Source organism: Leucopleurus acutus (assembly GCF_964270905.1).
Source record: "Leucopleurus acutus genome assembly, chromosome: 20".
Classification (NCBI taxonomy): domain Eukaryota; kingdom Metazoa; phylum Chordata; class Mammalia; order Artiodactyla; family Delphinidae; genus Leucopleurus; species Leucopleurus acutus.
This window is the reverse complement of record NC_139162.1, coordinates 56,615,443-56,640,977: the sequence shown is the minus strand read 5'-3', so window position 1 is coordinate 56,640,977 and position 25,535 is coordinate 56,615,443. Positions and strand designations below refer to the sequence as shown.

At 60.1% G+C, this 25,535-nt stretch overlaps 1 protein-coding gene across 2 annotated transcripts; it reads left to right on the top strand.

Annotated features, from left to right (window-relative positions):
* The first annotated feature begins 656 nt into the window (after positions 1–656).
* On the top strand, positions 657–24,494 carry ZNF787 (zinc finger protein 787). Of its 2 annotated transcripts, XM_082862437.1 has the most exons (3): positions 657–766; positions 14,401–14,489; positions 22,752–24,494. In XM_082862437.1, exons 2-3 carry the CDS (start codon positions 14,411–14,413, stop codon positions 23,816–23,818), a joined length of 1,146 nt encoding a protein of 381 aa, XP_082718563.1. In that variant the 5' UTR covers positions 657–766; positions 14,401–14,410; the 3' UTR covers positions 23,819–24,494. The 2 variants fall into 2 exon arrangements, with proteins under 2 accessions (XP_082718563.1, XP_082718564.1); XM_082862438.1 differs by lacking the exons at positions 657–766; positions 14,401–14,489 and adding an exon at positions 15,819–15,918.
* Positions 24,495–25,535: the final 1,041 nt, after the last annotated feature.

Below are 25,535 nucleotides of genomic sequence, written 5' to 3'. Positions count from 1 at the left end.
AATGTATCTAAAAGCCCTTGGAGGCAGGCGTGCAATGTTACTTTAGAAAGGAGGACACAGGCTCAAGAGATGGACGTCGACGCCGGGCGGCGCCTGAAGTGCTCAGTCCAGTAAAGAAAGGACCAGGGTGGCAGACGAGGGACCCCTCCGGGCACGCGGGCTCCAGCCGCTGAGAGCGGCGTCGGCAGGGAAGGGGTTACAACGATAGAGATGACAGGAGGACCATGGGTGGCACGAGCCGCCCTAGCTGCCGTCCTCACGAACGCCTCCTGTCCCGGGCTAGCGCCGGGAGCCGAATGCGCAGGCGCGAGAGTCCGGCGTGGGGGCGGGGGGCACCTCCCTAGACACCCGGAAGTCTCCGCCTAACGGGCCGAGCCCGGGCCTCCTGTCCTGGAAGGGGGCGGGGCCCGAAGCCCCTCAGAGCGCGGCGCTATAGAGTGTGGACGGAGGACCCTTGTCCTAGACGCATCCGGAAGTGGCTCCCTGGGGCGCCCGCTTCGCACCATTTAGCTGGGGGGGGGGGGTCGGCAGCTAGGGGGTTGCCGGGCTCGCCTTCCTAGAGCGGCGAGGACGGGGTGGAGGCTGGAGGTGGGGTGGGAAGGGGAGGGGGGAGCGGCGCGGGCGGAAGCGGCCAGGAAGGTCACTTCCGGCCTGGGCGCCCGTCCCCCTGACCCCAGGGTCTGAGTCGCCGCTGCCGCCGCTGCCACCATCCGCGAGGGAGGAGAGAGGAGGAGGAGTGCGGCGCGGCGGCCCCGGGACCGAGGAGGTGAGGGGAGGGCGCGGGGGCGGGGGGCATGCGCCGGGGGCCGGGTGGGCGCGCGCCTCAGGGCGCCGGGCTGCGGCCGGGGGGGCGGGCGGGGAGGCGGGAGGCGAGCGCGACTGGGCGGGCGAGTGCGCGTGCGCGCCGCTGGGGGGGCGTGAGTGGGCGCGCGGCCGGTGACGCGGGGCGGGGCGGGGGCACCGGGAGGGGCTGCGGGGAACGCGCTTGGGGAGTGCGCGTGCGCCGCTCCCGGGAGCGCGCCCGAGGCGGGAGCGCGCGCCGGGCTGGAGGCTTGGGCGAACGCGTCCTCCCTAGCTTCCCTGGCCGGTCGTGGCCGGAAGCGGTGGCGACTCCCGGGGGAAGTTGAGGCCCCGGTGGGGGAGGAGGCCGCGCGGGCCCAGCCTGCCTGACCGGAAACGGCGGCCCCGGGGGGCCCGTCGTGGCCCCCGGCCTGCCCCCATTCCTTCCCCCTTTCAAAGGAACTCGGTCCCACTGTCGTCCCGGGCCGGCTGCGTGCGGCCTTTGATCCGGCCGATAATTACGGGCATTCCGGCCGGCGGGAGGCTCATTCATTCGCCTCTGCGCGGGCGGCGGGCAGGAAGCGCGTGCGCCAGAGGGGAAGTGATGGGCCAAGGTCAGGCACCGCGTGGCCCGCGGGGCAGGGCAAGGACGGTGGCCAGGCCCGATGGCCATCCCGAGGCCTCCCGGGCGCCGAACCGCGCCCCTGAACCCCAGTCTCCGCCGTAAAGGGGGACACCCCAGTTCGTGGAAATGAGTGCCCTTTGGTCCCGCGGGGTCGGGCAAGCTTGGGATGGCGTGATCAGTCGGAAAAGTGAGCCACAGCGAGTGTGGACAGAGGCTGTTAAAGAGCCGTTACCAATGCTTGGCACCAAGGACAGGGAGATGAACAAGGTCCCTGAGGGAGCGGGTAGAGACCTGGACAGAGGTCCGTGCCCCTCTCCTCCCCTCTCCACCCCCGTCCTCATCCAGGGGGCCGAGGGAGCCAGGGAAGACACCCCACCCAGCCCAATCCAGAGGGGCAGTCAGCGTTTTAGGAAAGGACTGACTTGGTTTGGGTTTTCCGTGTGGTTCCTGGTGCCGGGCCCTGCGTTGGGCAATGCTGAGGATCCAGCTAGGAGCTGGGTCTGGCCTCGCTTCTGGGGAAGCACAGTTGCTGTTGATCCTGGCTTATCTCCTAAGACTGTAAGCCTCTTTGGCTAAATGCAGCTGGCATTCACCTACCTGTCTCTGCTGTAGTCTCCTTTGTCCTCCTGCCTCAGCCACAGAGAACATTGAGATCAGATTCCTTCTAATGTTATCTCTTGTATTAGCCCTTTTCCTCCTGGCAGTCATCCAGGTCTGACCACCACCCAGCAGAGCTAGAGAACAGGGAGGGCTTAGCACCATGCTGGGCCCAGGAGCAGCACTGCAGTGTGTTAGCCCGGGGCTCTGGGGTCAGACTGACTTGCTTTCAAGTCCCAGCTTCACCGTTCATCACCTTTGTGACCTTGCGGCACAAGTAATTTCTCAGTTTCTACTTGAGTGAAACAGGGATAATAATAATAGTATTGATCTTGGCAGGAAGGTTCTTAATGCTTTTCTCTTAGAGCCAAAGCAAATCTCATAAAAGTGGGTGTAAAGCATGTGGACAGGCCTCTGGGGCCAGGCATTCCTAGGCCAGGCTCTGGCTCCGTCTCTTCCAGCCCTGTGACCTTGGACATGCCACTTCCCCTTTCCCAGGCTCAGTTTCCTCCTCAGTCCCTTAAGATGGAGAGCACAGTCGACAGTTTGCTGGATAAGTCTGGTCCATCAAAACTGCTGCCCAGGCCGCGCCCTGTGCTGGGCCCTTGGACACAGCGGTGGTCCTGGTGCAGTGCTCTGCAGTGGGGTGGGAGAGGAGGGTCACTCGGCTGGGCAGCACTTTCTGTCCTGGAGCAGCTCAGAGCCCTGGCGGGGAGGCACGTGCATGGAAGCCCAAGGCTCGGGAATTTGCCAGGATAGCCCTGGGAGCTAGAGGAACCCAGAGGGAGGGCATTCTGGTCAGGGAAGGATGTCTGGGGAGATGGCGTGTTCCGAGTCTTGAAAGACAGAGGAATTGGCCAAGAGGACTCTGGGACTCCGGGGAGGAGGATGGTGAGTTCTGGGCAGGCAGAGGTAACCTTGCTCCATGGCCTCCAGCGACTGCCTGGCTGCCCTGTGCTCTTTGGTGGTCACTCCTGGGCACACAGATCTCGGGGCACCTGTGCTCAGATGAGGCCCATAGCCCCCTAACCCTGGCTGGCTGTCCCACAGTGCTGCTTGAGGTCTCCTGCCTGCCGAGGCACGTGCCGGGCACTGCCCCCAGGGACTCAGCTCTGGCCCTGGCCTCCTGGTGGAGACAGACTGCAGATCTGACGACACTCTGGCTGAGCCCTAGGCAGGCGGCTGGCCCTGTGCCCGGTACTCAGTGTCCTGAGCCCTCGGAGGCCCTGGGATGGGGTAGTCACCCCACTCTGGGGGGGACTGAGTCCCAGGCGCCACGGCAGCACCGGAGCATGGGTCTGTGTGAATCCAGAGCCTGGCCCTTTCCCATGATGCCGCCGCCTGCGTCAGCTTCTTTTGGCCAGGCTTGGGGCCTGGGGGAGACAAAGGCTGTTCTGAAGGAGGTCTCTTAGGTGTCATTAGTTGGTTTGGGGACTCGGGGATCCCCTTCCGGTGGGGCAGCTATTGTGAAAATTCGTACAGGCGGGGCCGCTGGCTCAGGGGATTCTGAGACCCAGCCCCTCATTTCAGGTGTGCCTTTCACAGGTGGTGAGGACACGGGCAGTGTGTGCTGAGATGCAGGTGTCAGGAGGCCTCACTAACCTATGAGGCAGGTAGGGGAGTTCTGTTGTCACGCTAGTAGGGTCAGCAGCCCTGTCGTAGGAGCAGAGAGAGCCGTTGCCTCACCCCACTGTGCAGCCAGCCAGCAGAGCTTGGGGTGAGGGGCTGGCGGGGAGGGCCCTGGGCTGCTCCTGGGCCCGCCTTGGCGGGCTTTCCCTGGCTCCGTCTGCCTGGTCTCTGGGCTCTCTCATGCCGAATGAGGAGTCCCGTGTGGGCAGCCTGGTAATGAATGTTGCTGGGGACCCAAAGACGCATCAGACGTGGCCCCAGCCTTGAGGCTCAGGGTCAGGCCGGCCAGAAAGTTGTGGCCCCGTGGGGCTCTGTGTGCAGGGTCTGCTGGGAGGTGGCAGTCCTCCAGGGCTGCGTGGGGGACACGCAGGGGTGAGTAAGCTGGGGAGATCCTCCCAGGGACATAGGCTGCATCTGTACTCGTGGAAATAAGGGGAGCAGGTGCCCCTGTCCTCGGTGGAAGGGGAAGAAGTGCCTTGGAGTCTGGCCCACTGGTTTCACCTTGGCCCTTCTGCCCTGTGGCTCTGTGGCGTTGGGTCAGCCAGTGAACTTGTCTGAACTGGGCTTTAGACTCCTGGTTCACACTTACTAGGCAGTACTGGGCACCTGGCTCCTTGTGGAGCGCGTCATCTCGTCTGATCTTGACGCCAAGCCCACGAAGAGGAGACACGGGGTGAAGCACCTGCCCTAGGCGGTGGGTGGTGAGGCCGATCCCGACCCCGGCAGCCTGCCCTCCTGCCCGGAGAGGACGGCCTCTCGTCTCTTGGTGGTGGTGGGGGATCAAGATTATGTTCCTGCTGCACCCTGTGCGCGGTCTGCAGTGTGTAGCCTGTGCTTGATGAAAGCGAGCTGGCCATTTTTTTAAAAAAATTAATTATTTATTTTTGGCTGCATTGGGTCTTTGTTGCTGCGCACGGGCCTTCTCTAGTTGCGGTGAGCGGAGGTTACTCTTCGTTGTGGTGCGCGGGCTTCTCATTGTGGTGGCTTCTCTTGTTGCAGAGCACAGGCTCTAGGCACACGGGCTTCAGTAGTTGTGCCACGTGGGCTCAATAGTTGTGGCTCACGGGCTCTAGAGTGCAGGCTCAGTAGTTGTCGCGCACGGGCTTAGTTGCTCCGCGGCATGTGGGATCTTCCCGGACCAGGGCTTGAACCTGTGTCCCCTGCACTGGCAGGCAGATTCTTAACCACCGCACCACCAGGGAAGTCCTGCGAATTGGTCTTATTTGATAAGAGGGGACAGTTGAGCTGAGGGAAGGGAGAAGTCTGGGAAGGATTTCCGGAGGAGGTGCTGTTTTTGCTGGGCTCTGGTAGCAGATCTACAGGGGGAAGGCGGGTGGGCAAGGTGGAAGGAAGCACCGTGCAGATCGCACAGATGGCCAGGTTGGGAGAGTCCATGCTCACCCAGAGGATGAGCATGTTGGCCAATCACCCGTTGGCCTGATTGAGGGGTGACAGAACATGAGATGCCCCATAGGTGCAGTTCTGGTTTTTGTTTTTTGTTTTTGTCCTGAAGAGTATTTTGTTTGTTTAAACAATTTTCAGTTGCTCACCAACATTTAAGAATCAGGAGTGGTCACAAATGTTTCGGAAGCTCTAGAAGCACTAGGTGGTGGCCGGTGGCTGGGACGGGGCAGAGGCTGCAGTGCTCCCCTCTACTCCTGGGTGGGCCTGTGGCCGTAACATAGGTCAGGGTTCTAGGAGTTCCAGAAACTTCTGTCTCTCGTGGAGCAGATGGGGAGTGGTGACTGGGGCTGTGCGTGTCTACCCTGAGCTCACTCTTTTCTGAGCCAGCCCAGCCCTCCTGGGCCCCTGGGAAGGGCTTCAAAGGACCTGAGAGAGGCCAGGTGTGGGAAATAAAGCAGTGTAATAGACTTAGCAGGAGGCAGCCTAATTGAAGGAAAGGGGGAGGAAGCAGAGAGACGGAAGGAAACTGGAGGGGGAGCCTCAGGACCTCGCTCAACCCTGTGTGTCTAAGCATGCTGGAATCCTTGTAGGGAAGAGTGGTCTGCCCAGCTGGCCCCAGACCAGACAGAAAACATCTAAATGGTCAATCCATGGAGGAAACACGGACAGTTGCCACCAAAAAAGGGGTGCAAGATCCTGATGGCATCACAGAGACATTCCCCCAACATTCAAACCACAGGTCTGACGTGGGGAGGGCTCCCGGACCACCTTGGGGGCCCCGGGGGCCCAGACAGATGCAGAGGAGGGAACAGACCGGGTCTTCAGGCCTGGAGTGAGGGGTGAAGAAGCCTACAGAAAAGGGAAGTGAGGAAGGAGCTGGATGGGAGATGTAGGGGTGTGCCTGCAGCCCTGGGGGTACTGGGGGGCACCTACCATCCAGGGAGGGCTGAAGAGGGGCTGAGGGTCCGAGGCGGCCCTGTTGAGTCGGTGGTCTGAGAGCTCCAGCCCACTCACCTGCAGGGAGCTGGCGTGCACAGGAGCGGATGCTGGAGATGAGGAGGGCCATCTCAAACAGTGGTGGGTGGTGGCAGCCTTGGAGGGAAGTAGGCCCTGCGCTGGGATGTCGGCGGGGCTTGTTGGGCTAGGGATTTGACATTTGAGCAGACCCTTGAAAGGTGAGAAGGGGCCAGGCAGGTGGAGGACTGGGCCAGGCTCTGGCGGGAAAGAGGAGGCCTGGGCGGGAGGTGGGAGTGAGGGGCTGGAGGAGGAAGTGAGTTTGCAAGGGTGACTGGGGCCGATGGGGCCCTGCAGGACCTGCAGAGGAGTCTGGATTTTGGACTGAGTGTAGTGGACACATGTTGGAGGTGGTTCAGGCAGGGGAGTGATGTGAACTGAGCTACCTGAAAAAAAAAAAGTAACAGTTTCATTGTGATGTAATTCCCATGTTGTACAGTTCACTTACTTAAAGTATACAGTTAACGTATTCACAGGGATGTGCAACCATCACCACGCTGATTTTAGGACTTTCTCATCATCCCCTGAAAGGCTGTGTACCCACTAGTGTCCCCCGGCCCGGAGCCTCTGAGAACCACTGGTCTGTGTTCTGACTGGATTTGCCTGTCCTGGACTTCACGTGAGTGGAATCACACACCACGTGGTCTGTGTCTGCCGAGGTCCATCTGTGACGCAGCACTGGTCAGTGCTTCCTTTTCCTGGCTGAGTAATACTCCAGCTACAGATGGACCACGTTTGTGCGTCCATTCACCCGGTGATGGGGGTTTGGGTTGTCTCCACTTTCTGGCTGTTGTGATTTATGCTTCAGTGAACACGTGTGTATAAATTTTGGGGCGGACATGTTTTCATTTCTCTTGGGTACGTGGCCAGAAGTGGAGTTGCTGGATTATACTGTAATTCTGTGTTTAACCTTTTGAGGAGCTGCTAATCTCTTTTCCACAGTGGCTGCACCATTTCACAGTCTCAGCAGCAATGCACGAGGGTTCCAACTTCTCCACACCCTCGCCAACACTTGTGTTTTCTGTTGTTATTATGTCCGTCCCAGTGGGTGTACAGTGGGGTCCCTCTGTGGTTTTGATGAGCGTTTCCCTGAGGGCTGATGATGTTGAGCATCTTTTCATGTACTTAACAGCATGCTGTCTTTGGAGAAACCTCTCTTCTGATCCTTTGCCCGTTTTTAGTTGCTTATTTGAACTGAGTGCCTTGAAAAGATGAATTGGTCCGTGGTGTGGGGAATGGACTCTGGAGGGGTGTTTGGCAGGAGTGCGGGCCCCCGGGAGGTGGGAGTTGGGAGTTGGGAGAGGAGGGTGGTGAGGATGGCAGGCAGGGGAGAGGGAGCGGGGAGGGAGCTCCGGGAAGGGAGGGAGCGTGTGTGCACACGATGGTGCTGCCTACTGTCCCCGGGGTCAAGACTGAGAAGTAGCCACTGGATTTGGTGACCAGAAGGTTGTGGGAGTGGCGGTTGGAGGATGGTGGGGGAGGAGGTGGGGGTCACAGCTCAGCCCCGACAGTGGAGGGAAAGCAGCTGGAGAGGAGAGAGAGGCACGCGGGGTGAGGGGACAAGTGAGTGGGCCCTCGGGAGGGTCTGGGGCGGAGAGCGAGGACAGGGGGAGCAGGGAGCCGCCGGCAAGCAGAACTGGGGGAGGAGGACGAGGTGAGATTGGCAGCAGAAGAAAGAGCTGGGTAATTGGTGGGCAGGCATCCAGAGGAGGTGGGCGGGATCTAATAACAACAATAATAACGATAATTTGTCTTGCACTTAATAGCCAGCGCTAATTGAATCGCTCAAGGCCCCAGCAGGGGTGTGTCTTCGTCTCTGCAGAGCGGGGGTCCGAGCAGGGTGAGGCTGGGCCAGTACTGTTGAGCGTTTGGGGGGCCGGGGGAGAGTAGGACCCTCTGCTTTTGGCCTCCGGGGCCATCAGAGTCCACAGTCAGGCTGGGTGCGGGAATTGCCCCTTCTCCCCCAGAGAGCCGCCCGGGTCCTGAGAGCAGCTAGCTTAGGGGCTGCCCGGGGCCCTCAGCTCTGACCGCTCCCCTCTGAGGTCCTGGGGCAGGACCCCAAGCCCCCCGGATCCGGACAAGAGGGCCCAACAGCTGCGTGAGTGGATGAGCGCATGAGTGACTGGCTGGACGGGGGAGGGAGGGACCTGGGTAAGATGGTTTAGTGAACGCCCTCGGCTCTTCACCAGGATTGCGGTTGGTCCCCCAGCACACGCTTCCTGACCTCTCACTCAGCTCCAGGGGTACCTGCTGGTCCCTGTTGCACGGGGGCGGCAGCCGAGGCCCAGAGAGGCTGAGCCGCATGTGCAGGGTCACAGAGTGGAGTGGCCGAGGCACCAGGCTCCAGCCTCCGTGCCAGGAGCCAGGGCAGCACCGCCGCCGGGGCCTTTTCCGCGGAGACAGAGGAGATGCCGGGGTGTTCTCACCTCGTGGCTGGTTTTCAGTCTCCCTGGTGGGTGGTGTAACCTCCCTCTGCTCAGGGCTGAAACCGAAATGCAGAGCGGACTGTCCCCGAGTCCCCAGGTGTGCCCTGCGCCAGGCACCCCTGACCAGCAGCGCCAGTGGGAGCCCCTGCCGAACCCCCAGAAGTCAGCGAGAGAAGCTGCCTCTTTCTAGGGCCTCGTAGTAAAGTTCTGCCTCGTCAGGCCTTCCTGCCGTGTCTGGAGTACCATGCAGACGCCTGGCTGGGCCTGCACGGCCCTGCTCCGGCCCCTCTGCCTCAAGTGCCTCATCTACTACCCCAGGGCAGGGCTGGCTCCGTCGTTTGCAGGGCCTGGCATGAAATGAAGAGGTGAGCCCCTTGGGCAAAAAGCAAGAAAAAAGCTTTTCCCTTTCTTCCGAGGTCTCTCAGCCTGTCAGGGTGTTTTTAACTTGGTATTTCGTGTCGCACTCCCCCAGGTACAGGGTTGCCCTCGGGGTGCAGGCCTGGCTCCTGCCCAGGCCCCCGTAGGACCTCCTGTGCAAAACACGGATCCCGAGATAAGATTAGCAGTAGTCTCAGGGCTGCGACCACAGAGTATTGACCCCCATGCGCTGGGCTCCCTCACCACTGGTGGCCCTGCTGTGGCCCCTGCAGGCACCCCACCTGCCCCTTCCCGCCCTCCATTCCACCATCCAGGGCTCAGCCTCCCTCAGGCCCACCTATCCTGTCCCCGCCAGGCCTTTCCTGTGTGTCTGCTTGGCCTGGGACGCTTTCCCCTAAATCCTGGCATCCGTCATTCCTTCGCATCTGGGTCGGCAAACTCTTCTTAATGAGCCAGAGAGTAAACGTTTGAGGGCTTACAGACCAAGAGGCCATGTTGAGGGTATATGTTGACACCTACATACCAGTTAACATGTGACCATTTAAACCCCGTGAGAACCGTTCTTGGATGGAGGGCAGCTTCCAGGAGGGTCATTGTGTACGGACCCTCCCTTACGTTATCCCGTCTTGGCACCAGTCTGGCCCATGGAGGGACCTTTGGCAGTCTGTAGGGGGTGTAGGATTTTCCTCTGCCCTCCTAGGGCTTCCGGCTGGACTGACTAAGGCGGATTAACAGGAGAAAAGCATACGAATTTTATTTCCGTGAGCTTGGGAGCCCTCAGGAGAAAATCGCCAGAGTGCTCCTTATACACCAGGGTGAGCAGGTGCCGTGGTGGGGAGTAGCCGTGGGACCTGGGGGGATGCAGGAAGGAAGGTCATTTTAGCAGGTCTCTCTCGGGATGTTTCTTCTTCTTGGAGCCGGGAGGGCACTTCCACGTGCCCTCTGCTTTCGGGGGAGAAGGTGCGTTCAGAGCGTCCTTGTTGCACCTGCTGTTTTCCGACTGCCCTGAATTCGGGGTCATCATGTGGTAAAGCAGCCTATCAAGGTGGAAGTTCTGCATCTCACGTCCTGGTTCAGGAGCAGCCCCTTCCCCTCCATGCCCAGCCTCACTTTCCTGCTGGCTCTTCCCACCATGGAAATCGGGGTGTTGGTTCCCTCACTGCCTTGTTCTGGGCAGCGTGGCTCCCGGTGCTCAGTAAGCACCTCTGGGTGCAAGGAAATCTCTGGTGCAGGGCTGGCCGCTGTCACCTCCCTGTCCTCCGTCCCTTCCCCCAGAGCCTGTGGGTTCCCTGGAAGGAGGATGGAGGCCAGCCCAGGCCTTGTCGCTGCAGGAAGCTGGCCTGAGGTGGACGCTCGAGGCCGGCAAGTCCCTGCTTTATTGACTTAGATGTGATTGTTCCAGTGGCAGCACATGATAACCGCCTGGCAAACGAGTTTCAACCCAGAAGCCACAGAGGAGCGGCCTCTGTCCGTCCCACCTCCTCAGCCCCCGAGCCCTTGGCCTCTCTTCCTTTTCTTTCTCTTGTGTGTTTCTGTTGTTGCTGGGGTTTGAATAAGAGGGCCCTGTACGAATTCTTAGGTCTTTTTACTTTTTAATTGAGATATAAGTCACATATTGCAAAGTTCGCCCTCGTAAAGTGTACAGTTTAGTGGTTTTTTAATATAGTCACAGAGTTGTGCAACCATCACCACTGTCTGATTCCAGAACATTTTCATCGCTCCAAAAAACCCCGTGCCAGTGCGCGATCCCTCCCCATCCCACCCCCAGGCTGGCAGCCGCTTATCTCGGCCTGGACGGTTCACATCCCGGAGCCGCGCTCTGAGTGGCCTTGTGTGCTGGCTGCTTCCCCGGGCGTTGGAGTTGTCACCCCTTGTTGGCTGTCACGCACAGCACTGCTGTGAATAGCACTTAGGAGTGGGGTCCTGGGGTCACACAGTGACTTCGTCATTATCAGGACGTGCCAGGCTCTCTTCACAGCGGCTGCCCTACTGGCACACCCGCCCGCCGTGCAGTTTTCACGTTTACCTGTGATCTGAGGGCCCGCACAGTTCTCTCTCCCCAACACCCCGATTTCCCTGTTGTGATACATAGGCCTTGTCACCAGAAAGAAGCCAACCTTTAGTCTTTTCCCCTCGTTACACAAGTAATTATCCATTAATGTAAAAAAAATTGAGAAGGTGAAGGTAAAGGAGAAGAAAATGTTAAGATGGCTCTTCCTGTTATTGGCTGGGGGGGCGGGGGCGGGGCGGCCACTTTACAGCGTTGTTTCAGAGGCTGTGAGATGTCCGTAGACTCGCTTCCCATGGTCTGTGATCTTATTACACTTTCTCCCACCACGGGGCTGGCGGGTTCTTTCCGGTTCTTACCCTGTTCTAAATCTTGCTGTGGCAGACCCTGCAGGAAGCATTTTCCGAGGTTTGGGTTTTCCCCGCAGATTAGCTTATGAAGTGGGCTTCCCCGGGCAGGGGCCGTGAGCTCCACAGCGGCATCACCTGACTGGGCCCTCGTCACCCGATGGGTCCGAGGGCCGGTCTGTCCTTCCGGTATGGGTCTCACCACTTCCTGCAGTGGGTCCTAGAAGGGGGGTGGTCGTGGGGGTCGGATTTGGGGTGCACTGCGTTCCGTCCCTCGAGCCTCTGCTCTGTTAGTTGGCCTGTCACCCACCCGTTGGCAGCACATGTCTGTGCCTGGCGCTGTCGTGGGGCCCCCGGAGGGTCTCGGCAGGGCCCTGGAGGCCGGGTACATCCCCTGCCCCGTGACCTTCAGCGAGGCCGTGGGCCCGGGAGGGAGGCAGGGCAGCGTCCTCCTTTGTCCCCTGGCTGCCAGGGTCCTGGGAGTCGTCTCAGCCCTGAGTCCCGCAGCACCAGCGCTGAGTAACTCCTGGCTGCTGTCCAGGTGCTCCCTGCTGTTGCTGCAGGGGACCCGGGATCCGGCCCCGCTGCGTCCCAGATACAGTGACGGGAAGCTGCCTTGGTTTTGTCATCAGCCCTGCCGTGGCCTCCAACCAGAGCTTGTCCGCCTCACCACCGGCCTCACCTCTCGCCACTGGCTCCATTCCCGTGAGCTGCCTGGTTCAGGCTCCCACCTTCTCGTCAGATTTCGGCAATTCTTGCGTGCTTGGTGGGGGTGTCTCCCTCTTCGTGTCCCGACAGTCTGCTCACTGCCGGGTCCAGGGGGTGCTTGGGCAGCTCCGCCCAGAGGTGGCCCAGGCCCCGACAGGCCTCTTTGAGGGGCGTCTCCCTCCCTGGCCTCCTGGCTTGTCTTGCCCTTGGATTGCGCCCCTGCTCTTAGAGTCCTTGTGACCATTTGTTGAGCATCAGGATGGTGGAGCGGGTGAGCCACGCGGCCTGTGTCCCTCCTCTGCTCCTGGGCGCTTCCACCTCTGTGCCCTGACCCGGGGGGTCGGGGTGGTGGTCACGTGGGGCACTTGGGCGCAGGTTAATGTAGGGCTGCGTCTGACTGTGGGACCTGGGCCCGCCTTCCCTCCTGGCCCGCGAGCTCTGCGGCAGGCCTGGCCTCTCCGGTTACTGCCCGTCTCCTGGTCTCAGGACTCTGTGAGTGAGCGCTTGGGAGAGCCAGGCCCAGACCCTGAGCGGCAGCTCCGCTGGTTCTGGGCACAGACTTGGAGCTGGGACGGTCTGCCTTCACGTCCCGGCTCTGCCGCCCCTGCCTCGGAATCCTCACGGCTGGGGGTGACGGTCGCCTCTGCCCAGAGGGTTGCATCAACCACTGAGAACAGTACCTGGGGGCTTGTGAGCGACTTGCTCGGCACAGCCGCGTGTGTTTATTACTTAACTAAACAGGCCGGTTAAACAGGCCAGTTCTCTGAGCTTCTGGCAGATGTCAGCAGAGGTTACTGAGGGGCGGGCCATGGAACGGGCTCCTTTCCGTGCCTGGATGGTGGTGAGCCCCTTGTTACTGGGGGATTCAAGAGAAATGGGTCAGGCTTGTTGTGCCAGGGTGTGTGATGCTTGGGGCTGGATGGCTCCGTTCCCAGATGCCCGTTCCCCCAACTGGAGTGGGGGACAGAAGGACTGTGTGGGGAGAGGTTCTCTGAGCTGTGTGCATGCAGACAGACGGGCCTTGGTTTGCACCTGAAGGGGCCTGAACACGAGAGGAGGAACCGAGGCGCCGCCCCGGGTCCCAGTCGGTGTGCCCCTTCTTGTCAGAAGGCTTGCCTGCCTGCCAGCGTCCTGCTGGAGAGGGATGTCACACCAAGGAGCAGGGCCCAGAGGGGACCGGAATGCCGTGGCCCCAGTACCAGGCTCTGCTGCCGGGGCTGGGTGCCTACCCACACCTCCCCGCCCTGCACACTGAGTCCAAGATGCAGGCAGACCCCTGCCGGCTCCGCACCTCTGCACAGCCTGGAGACCAGGCCTGGCAGCTCCTGCCCTGCCTGCCCTGCCCACCCTGCAGGGGCCAGAGCGGGAAGGGGATGAAGGCTGAGCTGTGCGCCCCGAGGGCCAGATTCTGCTGTGGCGTTGCCCCGGGCAGCGGCGGGGAGTGGAAGTGTGGGCTCTGGAGGCAGGCCACACAGTATGTGAGGGACGTGCACGCCAGTGTCCACAGCAGCCCTGCTCACTTTAGCCAAAGGGGAAACACCCAGGCTCTGTCTGTCATCCAAAGAACAGAGAAACAAACAACACGTGGTCTGTCCCTGCAGGGGAGCATTACTCAGCCGTGAAAAGGAAGGAAATTTTGACACGCTGCTCCGTGGGTGAGCCTTGAGAGCGTGCCACTCAGCGAGAGAAGCCAGACGCCAGAGGCCACGTGCTGTGTGGTGCCATTCATAAGAAACGTCCAGGGTTAGGGCGAGTGGTGGCCAGGGGCTGGGACCAGAGCGGCCGGCGCTCCTCCTGTGCAGGTCCCCAGAGGGTCCATCGTCGCTGTGTCCAGGCCTGGTGTGGAGTTTTGCTTGGCTGGCCCATGTCTGGAAGCAGACCTCAGACTGTGAGCTGCTCAGACGCTCAGTGCCCGCGTCACCTGTCTCCCTGTCACACACTGTCACGTCTCAGTGGGGTTTGCCTCATCCTGGTCCAGGGAGAGGCCTTAGGACGGGCCTGGCAGGGGAGCCCTTCTGGCCTTGATTGGTGGGATGGGCCCTGGCCTGGAGTGGATTTAGGGTTCCCTTGCTTGGGGTGAGAGCTCCGTCTGTACTTGTCTCGCGTGGACTTCACGACCCATGTGTCGGGCTGTCCTCCATCTTCCTGGTGAGGAAACCGCGTGGGGGGGTGGAGGGGGTCTCTTGCCCCGGCCCCAGCTGGTCAGCGGTGGAGCTGGGATGCTAGCCCCGGCCAGATGGCCGCAGCCGGAGCACTTCCTCCTCACCTAGGTTGCGTGTGGCCTCGGGCTGGACCCCTGTCCAGTGGGGGAGCAGAGGGCCATCTCTCCCTTGGCCCTTAAGTCCCCGCCGCCACGCACCTCCTGTCTGCTGGGCCTGAGCCGGACGCTTGGAGCCCACATAGCACCTGTCCCCCCACCCCGGGGCCCTCCGTCCAGTCTGGCGTCCTGTAAACTCTGTCCTCTGTCTCGTCCCCTTCTAACAGGGACCCAGACATGGAGCTGCGGGAAGAGGCGTGGTCTCCGGGGCCGTTGGATTCTGAGGACCAGCAGATGGCCAGCCATGAGAACCCAGGTGAGGCGGCCTTGAGGAGTTCTTCCCAGCTGGTCCCTCACCCTTCCCTGGACCCTCGCTTCCTTTGTCTCCCCTTCCCCTCCCGTGGCTCGGGGCTCACCATCCTTCCTCTGGGGGCTCAGCCAGGCTGCCTCCCGGGCCTGTGTGGAGTCTCCGAGTTCCCTCCCAGCTGGGAGCCCCTGGGGGCTGCCCCCTCCCCTCGCTGGGTGCTCGGCACCGTTTCTAGGTGGCCCCTTGGACCTCCTGGGCGGGATGCTCTTTAGACCAGGGTGGCAGGCCCACATACCAGTGGGCCAGGACGTGGAGAGCTGGGGACAAACTGTGATGTGTGGGGAGCGGCAGGCTCACAGAGCAGGGCCAGTGACCATCCTGAGGGACAGATGGGTGTCTGGGTTTTTATGGGGCTTGTATCTTTCTGGGGTTTTATCTGTCACTCTTTAAATATTGGCCACATGTTTTGTTTGACAATGCGTTATTTGGGTTGAATAAAACTCATCTTGGAGCCCTTGGGGACTAGGCTTTGCTTGCTGAGACCCCACCTGGCCCCGCTGGCCCCTTCACGGCCTCACCCCTTGCCCTCTGGTGAAGATGTGCTCCCCGTTTCCGGGGGTTTTCATGCAGGGCACCTGAGAAATAAAGTATGAGCTCTTTTTCATGCTGCTTTTGATGCGTCTTCGTGCGGGCATCCCATCCTCGTGCGTTTTGGACGGGGTCAGCCAGCATTTCTTGCTGTGAGGGGGCAGAGGGGAGGTGTTTTCGGCATTGTAGGCCTTGTGCCCCTGCAGCGTGGAAGTGAATGGGCGCGACCACCTTATTTATAGAACAGGCTCTGAGGTCGTGATCCCGGTGCCAGCGTGTCATAGTCGTCCAAGAGAGGTTACGAGGGCCTGGGCGGGCTGGGGATAGATTGCATAAAGCACTCGAGCCCCTTCGCCTGATCTAGTTCTAAGATCCACTGAGGGGGTGAGGGAAGCTCCTTGGGCTGGCTCCGGGCAGCCGTGGTTACACAGGAGGAAACAGATTTCAGGGCACATGGCACGTGGGGCGCAGACCCTCCACCACCCAGCAGGAGGGCGCACGGCCCATCCTTCCCCATTTCATGCTGCCGGGCCTGCCCCTTCCTCCTTTCCCTGTCTTTTAGCCTTTTTAAAATTAATTTTACAGTCTGTTTCATGCTGGAAATTGCAAACATCGATAGTGTGGTGATTGCACTTCCCACTGCCTAGCCTTAGCGGTGAGCAGTACTTTGCGGTCTTTTCCCTGGTTGTGCCTGCTTTTTCTTCTGGAGAATTTTAAAGAAAATCCCAGATATTGTATCATTTCACCTACAGATTCTCCAGCAATAACAAACGCTCATCTCACCTGACGAAGCGTTGCCCAGTGTGTGAAGGTGTCCCCAGCTGTCTCCAAAATGCATGTTTGCCTTGAAGTAAGGTGGTTTTAATTTTACACTCCGTCCACTAACTCATTCTCTTGAGGAAACCTCTACAAAGCACAAGTGGGTTCTCATATTCCCTTTGTCCGGCCTGCTGTCCCCGACCCAACCCCCCACCGGAGTCTGTTGCAAGTCTGCTCCGGCCCCTCCCTGCGTGGTACCCCCAACTGCGTGACACCCCTTCGCTTAGCTTGTAAGCCGTGTGGCCCAGATGCCTCCAAGCTGCCGTGCGTCCCCTGGTTCTGGGCCTGCCCTGTTGGGTCCTACCTCTGTGGCAGCCTCCTGTGATGGGACAGGGCCAGACCCCTGCCCTGAGACCCCACCCCCACCCCCGGCTGATGCCTGGACGCAGGAGCAGGAGGCTTGGGCTGGCGGTAGCCCCTGTAGGCTGTTTCCCTGTTGGGTCGGGACGAGGGGTCCGTGAGCAGGGCTGTGAGCGCTTCCTGTGTGCCCCAAGCTTGAGGCCAGCCACCTCGGGCAGGCCCTCTCATGGAATCCTCACACCCTTCGAGCTCGGGGTGCTGATCAGAGGGTGCTGGGCAGAGAGAGGCCAGGCCACCGCCCAGGGTGAGGCAGCCGGGAGCCAGTAGAAGGGGCCTGGGGGCCTGGACTGTCCGTAGGCTGCAGCCAGAGTCTGTTGCGCTGCCTCGCTGGCGCACTGACCCCGGCCCACCGCCTGCAGGTGCGAGAGCTGTCCAGGCTCGGCCTGGGGCCTTAGCTACAGGGTGTTCAGAAAGAGAAGCCATCCAAAAATGAATAATAAAGAGACATCCCAATTCTGAGGTGGGAAAGAGTCTTCAGCTGGTGTGTTGGAAATCACCCACCAGGGACAGGGTCCTGACCTCCCGCTCTCACGCCCGCCTCTCACATCTCAGTGCCCTCCAGAATGACCCCGCAGAGTTCACTGCAAATGCCACGTCTGAGCCGGATGACAGCAGACCCACGTAAAAACACAGCAACTGCCTGTGGGCAAAACCCATGTTCCCGGGTCACACTGGCAGCACACCTTAGGTGCAAAGCCCCAAAATACAGCTGGATGGGGACAAGCCAGCAGCCGGGGCAGTGTGGTGTTAGCAGGGGCAGGAGGGGAGGACGCCCCAGGTAGCCCTCGGGGGTTCACCGGAGGACTTGGGGCTGGTCACGCTGCGGCCAGCAACTGAAGCTGGAGGGGTTCTGTCCAGACCAGGAGCAGGGAGCGCGGGGCTGCTGGGGCCCATGGCTTCCTTTACCCAGGTAAAGTGCCCTGCCCGGGCAGGACCCACGCAGAGCAGAGCCCGTCAGGAGGGGGTTCGGGATCGAGTGGGACCCCTGTCATTGGCCACAAGGGAGAAGGGAAGGTCCAGATAAAATCAGGGGTGGCCGCAGAGCAGGCAGCCCTGCACTCGGAAGAGGGAGCCCTGAGGAGCCAGGAACGCTGTCCAGAGTGTAGCCTCCCAGAAGTTCAGGGAGACTGACTACAGAAATGAGCGAAACTGGAAAATGGTGAGTTCAGTCCTCTTGCTTCCACCCCCCAGGAAGCTATTAGAATAAAAAAGAAGAGGGGCAAATAGTATCTCCACAGACAGGGAGGGTGGTCAGAGATACACCTGCAGACAGGTCAGGATTGTTCAGAGTGGCCAGGAGATGACGGCCCCTGGAAGTGCAAGATCAGAACAGCTCAGCCCAGGGGGCAGAACTCAGCAGAGAATTAGAAACAGAGTCATAAATTTCAAAGTGAAGTAGGAGGAATTCGAGACTGAATAAAAATAACACATTGTTCCTTAAGAAAAATCGAAGGTGAAAAAGAGGGCCATTTTAAAATCAAAAAGAAATGAGTAAAGATTAAGGCAGAGTGAAAAAAAAACAGGTACTGAAGTTAGGTAAAGAAAGCCCTTTGAAGAAGAAATCCAAAGGAATATAATGGTAAAAACTACGAGTCCAGAAAACATTCCTGAAATGTCAAAGTTAGGTATTGAAGGAGCAAATCACAGATCTGAGAATATCAGCTCGGATGAACAAGGCATATTCTATTCAAGTCACTGGGCTTTAAAGGAAGAAGCAAATCCTTTGGGGCACCTAGGCAAAAAGAGCAGATGACTTACAAGGCAAAGTGGATGGGATTGCTGTCAGACTTCGCCAGCAATGCTTTATGCCAGGAGAAAATGGAGTCATATTTATGATTCTCAGGGGAAGAAAAGGTAGCGCTAAGGATCGTGTTCAGGAAGACTGCCTTCCACGTTGGAAGGGCGCAGATGACCTCAGCCAGCAGGAGCTGAGCAAACAGGGTTGTCGTGGGGCCTTCCCGAGGAGTCTGCGGGCAAGTGAGCCTTGCGCAGCCGCCGTGGCCAGAGAGATGGGCGCTGCGCCGGGGCAGGCTCCACGAGGGCTCAGGCGGCGGAGGTCTGGCTGTGAAATCAGTGAGGGGAACAGGAATAGTTCACCTGATTTCTCAGGAATGGTACCTGGCAGTGGTGGGGGTGATGCTAGCCATTCAAGTTAGAATGCTTATCTTGAAGCTGTGTGATGTGGGTTCAGCAAATAGGCAATTACGGGCTAGTCAAGTCCTCTCCTCCCCTAGTGAGGAACAGAGATGCAGATGTCCTAGAAAAGACCGCATAAAAGCCTTTTGGCCTGAATTTGTATGGGAAGTATCAGTTAGAAGTCACAGGAATTTTATCTTAAAAAAAAAGTGAAGATCATTTCCACATTTTGGTTTTGAAATTGTTTCCCACGAAAAGAAACCAGAGTCCCTTGGAGAAACGGCCAGTTGCAGGTTTGGGGTGGGAAGTATGGATGAACCTGTAGCCCCTTGTTAGGCTGGATGGCAGAGAATCTGTCAAAGACCACCTGGGTCCCGTCCAGAGGACTCGGAGCTCACTTGAGGCTCCCACGCGCTGAAGATGTCAGGCAGTGCAGCCTACCAGATATATTTAAATCCGTGATCTCCTAATGCTGTTAAAAAAGGAAAGACTATGTGGTTACCTTGGAGGGTGGTAGGGAACCAGTTCGTAACCTGGAAAACTGGGCAGGTAAGGGGAAATGAGATTCATCCTGCCATAACCACATGAAATTTACCACTGGATACCAACCAACAGATGATGTAGAGTCTCTAAAAGCTATTCCAGCTCCTAAACGCAGGAGAAACCACAGGGCAGCCCCATTTTGCACCCCTCGACGAATCAGCAGACCTAAGTGTTGAGCATCGGTGGCCCTTGATATCACAAAAAGAGAAACACGAGATATCGGGTGCCTTCAGTGAAAGAACAGGATTGCACCTTCAGAATGACTTCAGGGGCCGGCGGGGCTGGGTGAGCCAGCTGCTAACCGGCAGCAGATGCAGGGCACTAGAAGCATGCAGTCAGCAAGGGTCCAACTGGCCTTAGGGCTCCGCTTCTTAAAAGGAAAATCGTAAGGAAAAGCAAGAGATGGAGGAAGTCGTGTCTTACAGGAGACTTAAAGACATACTGAAGTAGGGCTTCCCTGGTGGCAAAGTGGTTGAGAGTCCGCCTGCGGATACAGGGGACGTGGGTTCATGCCCCGGTCCGGGAGGATCCCACATGCCGCAGAGCGGCTGGGCCCGTTAGCCGTGGCCGCTGAGCCTGCGCGTCCGGAGCCTGTGCTCCGCGCAACGGGAGAGGCCGCGGCGGTGAGAGACCCGCATACCGCAAAAAAAAAAAAAAAAAAAAAAAGACATACTGAAAAAGTAACGGACCGAACTGTAATGTCTGGGATGTTGCACTTGGGTGACAACCGTACAGAAATGCAAGGGAACGATTACTGCACAGGTCAGGATGGTGGTTATATTTGGGGTTGAGAGGGGGTGAGCTTGGGAAGGGCACGGAGGGACTCCCGGTGGGTGGCCAAGACCTGTATCTTGACGGGGCATTTGTCTTTCTGCATTGATTGTGGTCAGCTCTGCATTCCGAGCTCTCTGCATGTCGTGTGTTTTAGGGGAAAAAGGTTAACATCCGGTAAAGCCGCAGGTCCTGCCCTTCCCCAGAAGGTCTGCTTGGGAGGATCCACCCTGGGGCGGGAAGCTGCGTGGGCGGCAGGACCCCGCCTGGGCCCAGAGCGCAGGAGCCGGAGCTGAGCCCTCCTTCAGCGAGAGAAGGACAGTGACAGTTGCTGTGGGATGACGGGACCTGGAGCCTGGGACACCCCTCCCCTTCCCTTCGGGAATGGCGATCACTCGTCATTTCTGTGCTTTTGATTGAGTGAGCCCTTTGTGCTGGTCGCTGTCCTCTCCGCTTTCCGGGAATTCTTGCATCCTTTTAAAGATGACGTTTGTGCGGCAGTGAAGTTGCCCCCATGAGGAAGGCGGCCCAGAGGGAAGCCGCTGACTTCCAGCCTGACCTGGAGGGGTGCAGACTCAGACTCTGGTGTGCGTGAGAGCCGCCCGCTGCTTGGAGAGCGCCGGTCCCTGCACCCACTCGCAGGGGGGGCCAGGAATCCGAAGGTTGAGAGAGAACCCCGCCTCCCGAAATGATTAGACCCTTTTCCATTTAACAGCTTAACACCTGCTTAAAAAGTAGTGAGTGGGGGAAACAGAACGCAGCAGCGGAGAGAAGAGTCACGTAGCCCAAGGCTACAGAGGAAGCCTGCACCCGCTGCACGCACCTCACTGCCCAGCCGGCTCCTCGGGCCTTCTCTCCCTGTTTCTGGACCTGGACGGGTGGTCGGCCCCTCGCCAACCGCCCCCCCCCAACCCGCATCCAGGGCCCCGGATTGAGTTACAGGTGTTTCACAAGTTCAGATGGGCTGTGATCAGTTCCTGTCATCATGATTGTAAATACTCTTCATCGCTGAGTCAGGTGGCGTATTGTTAAACTTTCTTGACAACTTTGAAAACAAGACGTTTATTTCAATCAAAGGCGTGCAGAATACTTGCTATGGGTCAGGTGCTGCGGCTCATGTCCCGCAAAGAGCAAGTCTCCTTTCCAGCCCAGCCCAGTCCACCCCTGCTGCCCGGACACACTGCTCAGAGGCAGACAGCTCCCCAAGGTTCAGTTTTTTATTCTTGAATAACTCCACATAATGTGCTTATGACTCTATTGCTTTTTCTTTCTTTTGGCTGTGCCTGGTGGCTTGCGGGATCTTAGTTCCCTAACCAGGGATCGAACTGGGGCCCGTGGCAGTGGACGCCTGGAGTCCTAACCACTGGACGGCCAGGGAATCCCCATGATGCCACTTCTTGATTTATGCTGACACCAAAGTGGGCACTGTGTCATCTCTTGAAAAGCGGCCCCCACCCGGCCCGGACTTCCTACCTGGATTTTTTTTTTTTCCTGCTCCATATATGATTCTATATCCCATTACCCTTTCCAGTACAGGCGGTCTTGGGACCCAGACTACCCGTGCAGATACTGCTTTGCTGCTCCCAGGCCGTGTAGCCTTGGGCGGTGGTTCATCTTCCTGGTGCCTTGGTGTTCTCACCTGTAAAGACCCGAGTTCCATGGAGCCCACCTTACAAGACTTAAACGCATGGATGCTTATTGAGTGCATGGGACCACTGTCTCAGGACAGTTGGAGCACTTTGTTCCCGGCCAGGTGCTGGAACACAGGGATCGGGCCGCTGTCCTTGTGGGCTTGCAGGCTAGTGAGAGGGAGAGGGAAAACAATGTTTGGTAGGTTATAATAGGATTCACCTTTGAAAGACACCTTCGCGGTGCACCTAGGGGCGGGGCCAGGGGCGGGAGGGCGGGGCTGTGATCAGGGGGCGGGGCCGGAACCCAGGCACGAGTCCGCGCTTGAGCACGTGCCCCACCTCCATTCTGTAACTCAGGCCCAAGCCGGACAGGGAAGGCAAATGTCGCCAAGGGTGCACACAGAGCAGGCCAAGCGTGCACACAGAACAGTCTCGGAGAGCTGGGCAGGCTGCGGGGAGGGGGCAGGCTCTCGTCTCTCCCGGGAGGCCGGCCGCTCAGGCCAGGCGCAGCGTAATTGTATTAGAGGCTGTGTTGGGCAGATGGCCCGTGGTGGTGTCCTCAGTTTGCAGACGCCAGGACCAAGGCCCCACGCTCCTTTATTGTTTGCACTGGGCATACAGTACCTACAAACCCAGGGACCAGGGTGAGGAAGTCTGTCATAGAGGCTGCGGTGTTTGGAGGTTGCACTCCCAGTTAATGGAGGGTCAGGACTTCCATGCGGCCTGTGATCCCATTAACCAGTCCGGTGACCCCTTGCTCTTCTCTCTTCTCCACCCGCAGCCAGGATTATCTTCCGAGAGCCCAGATGTGACACCATCATTTCCCGCTTGTACACCCACAGGGTGCTGCAAGCCCTTGTCCCTGGGCAAAGGTGGAAACCGCGCTGCGGCTGCCTTCCGGTCTGGCGGGGACGCGCTCTGCTGGCCCCCAGCCTGGGGCCTGGGCTTCGGGAGGCATTCTTTACTAGGAGCCTTCCCTAGACCTCCATCCCGTACCCCCGCTGGTTTCTGTTGTTTCCTTTAGCAGACATTTCTGGCGTCCCTACTAAGTCCCGGGCATTGTTCTAGATGCTGGGGAAACGGCCGTGACGGAAGGAAGAGTCCTAAGGGATGGGTAATGAATGTTTAGTAAAATGCCGGGGCGTGTTCGATGCCCTGAGGACAGACACTAGGAGGGGTGAAGGGAAGGGGACCGATGGGAGGGACGTCTGACCAGGGCCAGGTCCGTGAGGAGGGCTCCGCACTGGCAGGGCCCAATTGCCCTCTGAGGGAGGTTCTGCCACCGCCCCCGTTATAGGGAAGCCTGGGAGGGCGCACAGGTGAGCGAGGTTCCCGGGGGCACGCAGAGCAGCAGGTGGAGGGGCCCCAGGCCGCCCTCGCACGTAGGGTCTCTGACTCCCTCCTCTCCCCTCTTGCCTTCCAGTGGACATCCTCATCATGGATGACGACGACGTCCCCAGCTGGCCCCCAACCAAGCTGTCCCCGCCCCAGTCGGCGCCCCCGGCTGGTCCCCCGCCCCGGCCGCGGCCGCCCGCCCCCTACATCTGCAACGAATGCGGCAAGAGCTTCAGCCACTGGTCCAAGCTGACGCGGCACCAGCGCACGCACACGGGCGAGCGGCCCAACGCCTGCAGCGACTGCGGCAAGACCTTCTCGCAGAGCTCGCACCTGGTGCAGCACCGGCGCATCCACACGGGCGAGAAGCCCTACGCCTGCTCCGAGTGCGGCAAGCGCTTCAGCTGGAGCTCCAACCTCATGCAGCACCAGCGCATCCACACGGGGGAGAAGCCCTACGCCTGCCCCGACTGCGGCCGCAGCTTCACGCAGAGCAAGAGCCTGGCCAAGCACCGGCGCTCGCACAGCGGCCTCAAGCCCTTCGTGTGCCCGCGCTGCGGCCGCGGCTTCAGCCAGCCCAAGAGCCTGGCGCGCCACCTGCGGCTGCACCCGGAGCTGTCGGGGCCTGGCGTGGCGGCCAAGGTGCTGGCGGCCAGCGTGCGCCGGGCCAAGGCACCCGAGGAGGCGGCGGCGGCGGACGGCGAGATCGCCATCCCGGTGGGCGACGGCGAGGGGATCATCGTGGTGGGCGCGCCGGGCGAGGGGGCCGCGGCGGCCGCAGCCATGGCGGGCACGGGGACCAAGGCGCCGGGGCCCCGCTCGCGGCGCGCCCCGGCCCCCAAGCCGTACGTGTGCGTGGAGTGCGGGAAGGGCTTCGGGCACGGGGCCGGGCTCCTGGCCCACCAGCGCGCCCAGCACGGGGACGGGCTCGGGGCGGCGGGGGGCGAGGAGCCCGCGCACATCTGCGTGGAGTGCGGCGAGGGCTTCGTGCAGGGCGCGGCGCTGCGGAGACACAAGAAGGTCCACGCCGTGGGCGCGCCCTCCGTCTGCAGCCGCTGCGGACAGAGCTACTACCGGGCAGGCGGGGAGGACGACGACGACGACGAGGCGGCGGGCGGGCGGTGCAGCGAGTGCCGTGGCGGGGAGGGCCGGTAGGGGCGGGGGCCCGGGGGGGCAGGGCCCCTCGGGCTTGGCGGGGACGACGGCGCAGGACCCAGAGACCCGGGGAGAAACGGACAGAGGGCTGCCCCGGACCGGCGGCGCGCTCTACCCCCTCCCCTCCCGCGGCCTGTGCGGCCTGAGAGGTGGGGCGGGACACTGGGGACGCTCACCGGGCCGCCCGGCCCCTCCCCGCGCCCGGCCCTCGGCCTGGCCTGACCCTTGTAGGTTCTCGGCCGAGCCCGAATCAAGACGTGTGAGAACTAGAGAGACCAAGATACGACAAAACCCACGAGCGAAAGACCATTTTCCCTCTTTCTCTTTCCCACCAACGGGGGGTGTTGAGAAGATGGCGAACATTGGGACCTTTCCACTCGGAGGGGCCCCAGAGAGGGAAGGGAAAGAGGGGTCCTTTTCCCTTTTAGAATTTTCTTTATAATCATATCCCCTTCCTGACCCCGCCTACCTATTATTTTCTCTCTTCTTCGCGGGTCCCATCCTTTTTCCTCGCCCTAGTCCTTCCTCCCCCTCCTGGATCTGGGGTAGCAGAGAAGTGCTGGAGCGGAACTAGCCCCTGTCCCAGGCGCACCCCGCAGAAAACGGGTTCCCGTCTCATCCCAGGCCTGGGCACGGTTGGAAGAGGGGTGCGGGGGGCAATAAATCGCACTCTCCAATTGTCCCTGCTGTGCGTGTTTCTTGAGTTCGGGTAAACGGAGGGCTCCGCACCGGGCAGTTGCTGCTGAGGGGGTACTGACCACGGGCCAGGCCCGTGGAGAGAGGCTGCTGGCTCGGCCCGCACTCGCGCCCGGGTGCAGACTGGGCGGTTGTCCTGGAAGAGTGACCGGCCAGGTCACCGGCAGCGGGTTCTGGGCCCCAGCGGAGTGGCCGTCAAGTATCCAGGCTGGAGGATGGGCAGGCCTGTGAGGAACTGGGGCGGTTGTTCAGAGTAAGGCCCACCCACTGCTGCTTTTGAAAGGAATCTCACCGTCTGGAGGTGCAGGTGGGAGTTGCACAGGCCGTGCCTCACCTCACAGTGGAGGGCAGCCTCCCCCCACGCAGTAAATGAGCCCATGCTCCCGTCTGGGCGTCCTCCCCCAGCCCCTGCAGCCCCTTCCTGCATCCAGCTTCTTGGAAGACTTGGCCTGGATGTTGCACCTGTGTCCCCCTGCTCAGATCCCATCGGGGGAGCAGGGGACAGTCACGGGGTCACATGTCACTGCAGAGGAGGCTGGAAGTGTCCCTGGCCTGCCACTGCTTCCTAGCAACAAAACTATCCTAGAGGCGGGAGATGGACTCTGGTGGGTGGGTGGATACCTGCCTGCCCCCAGGGCCCCACTGGAGGAGCCAGCCAGGGGTCTGGCGGGAAGACAAGGGTGGGCAGTTGCTTTCTGGTGTTTCTTGTGTTCTAGGCGCTGTGCTACTTGCCAGATGGACCTGGTCCTGCAGCATCATCGCAGCAGTCCTGGGACGTTGAGGACTGCTAGCAGGTCAGTCCTCAGGGTGGGGCCCAATGATGCCAATTCCAGTGTCCTGGGACCCTCAGCTGGAGTCCTGGGGACCACGTCCCCGGGATCTTCAGGGGTTATTTCCAGCCTGGCCAAACGCCGTGGCTGGACTCAACGTTCCTTTTACCTCTGCAGAAAGAGAGGAGTTTACCAGCAGAAGGGGAGCTAAAGGAGGAAGGGGGGTTTCTACCTTGAGCCCTGAATCTCCC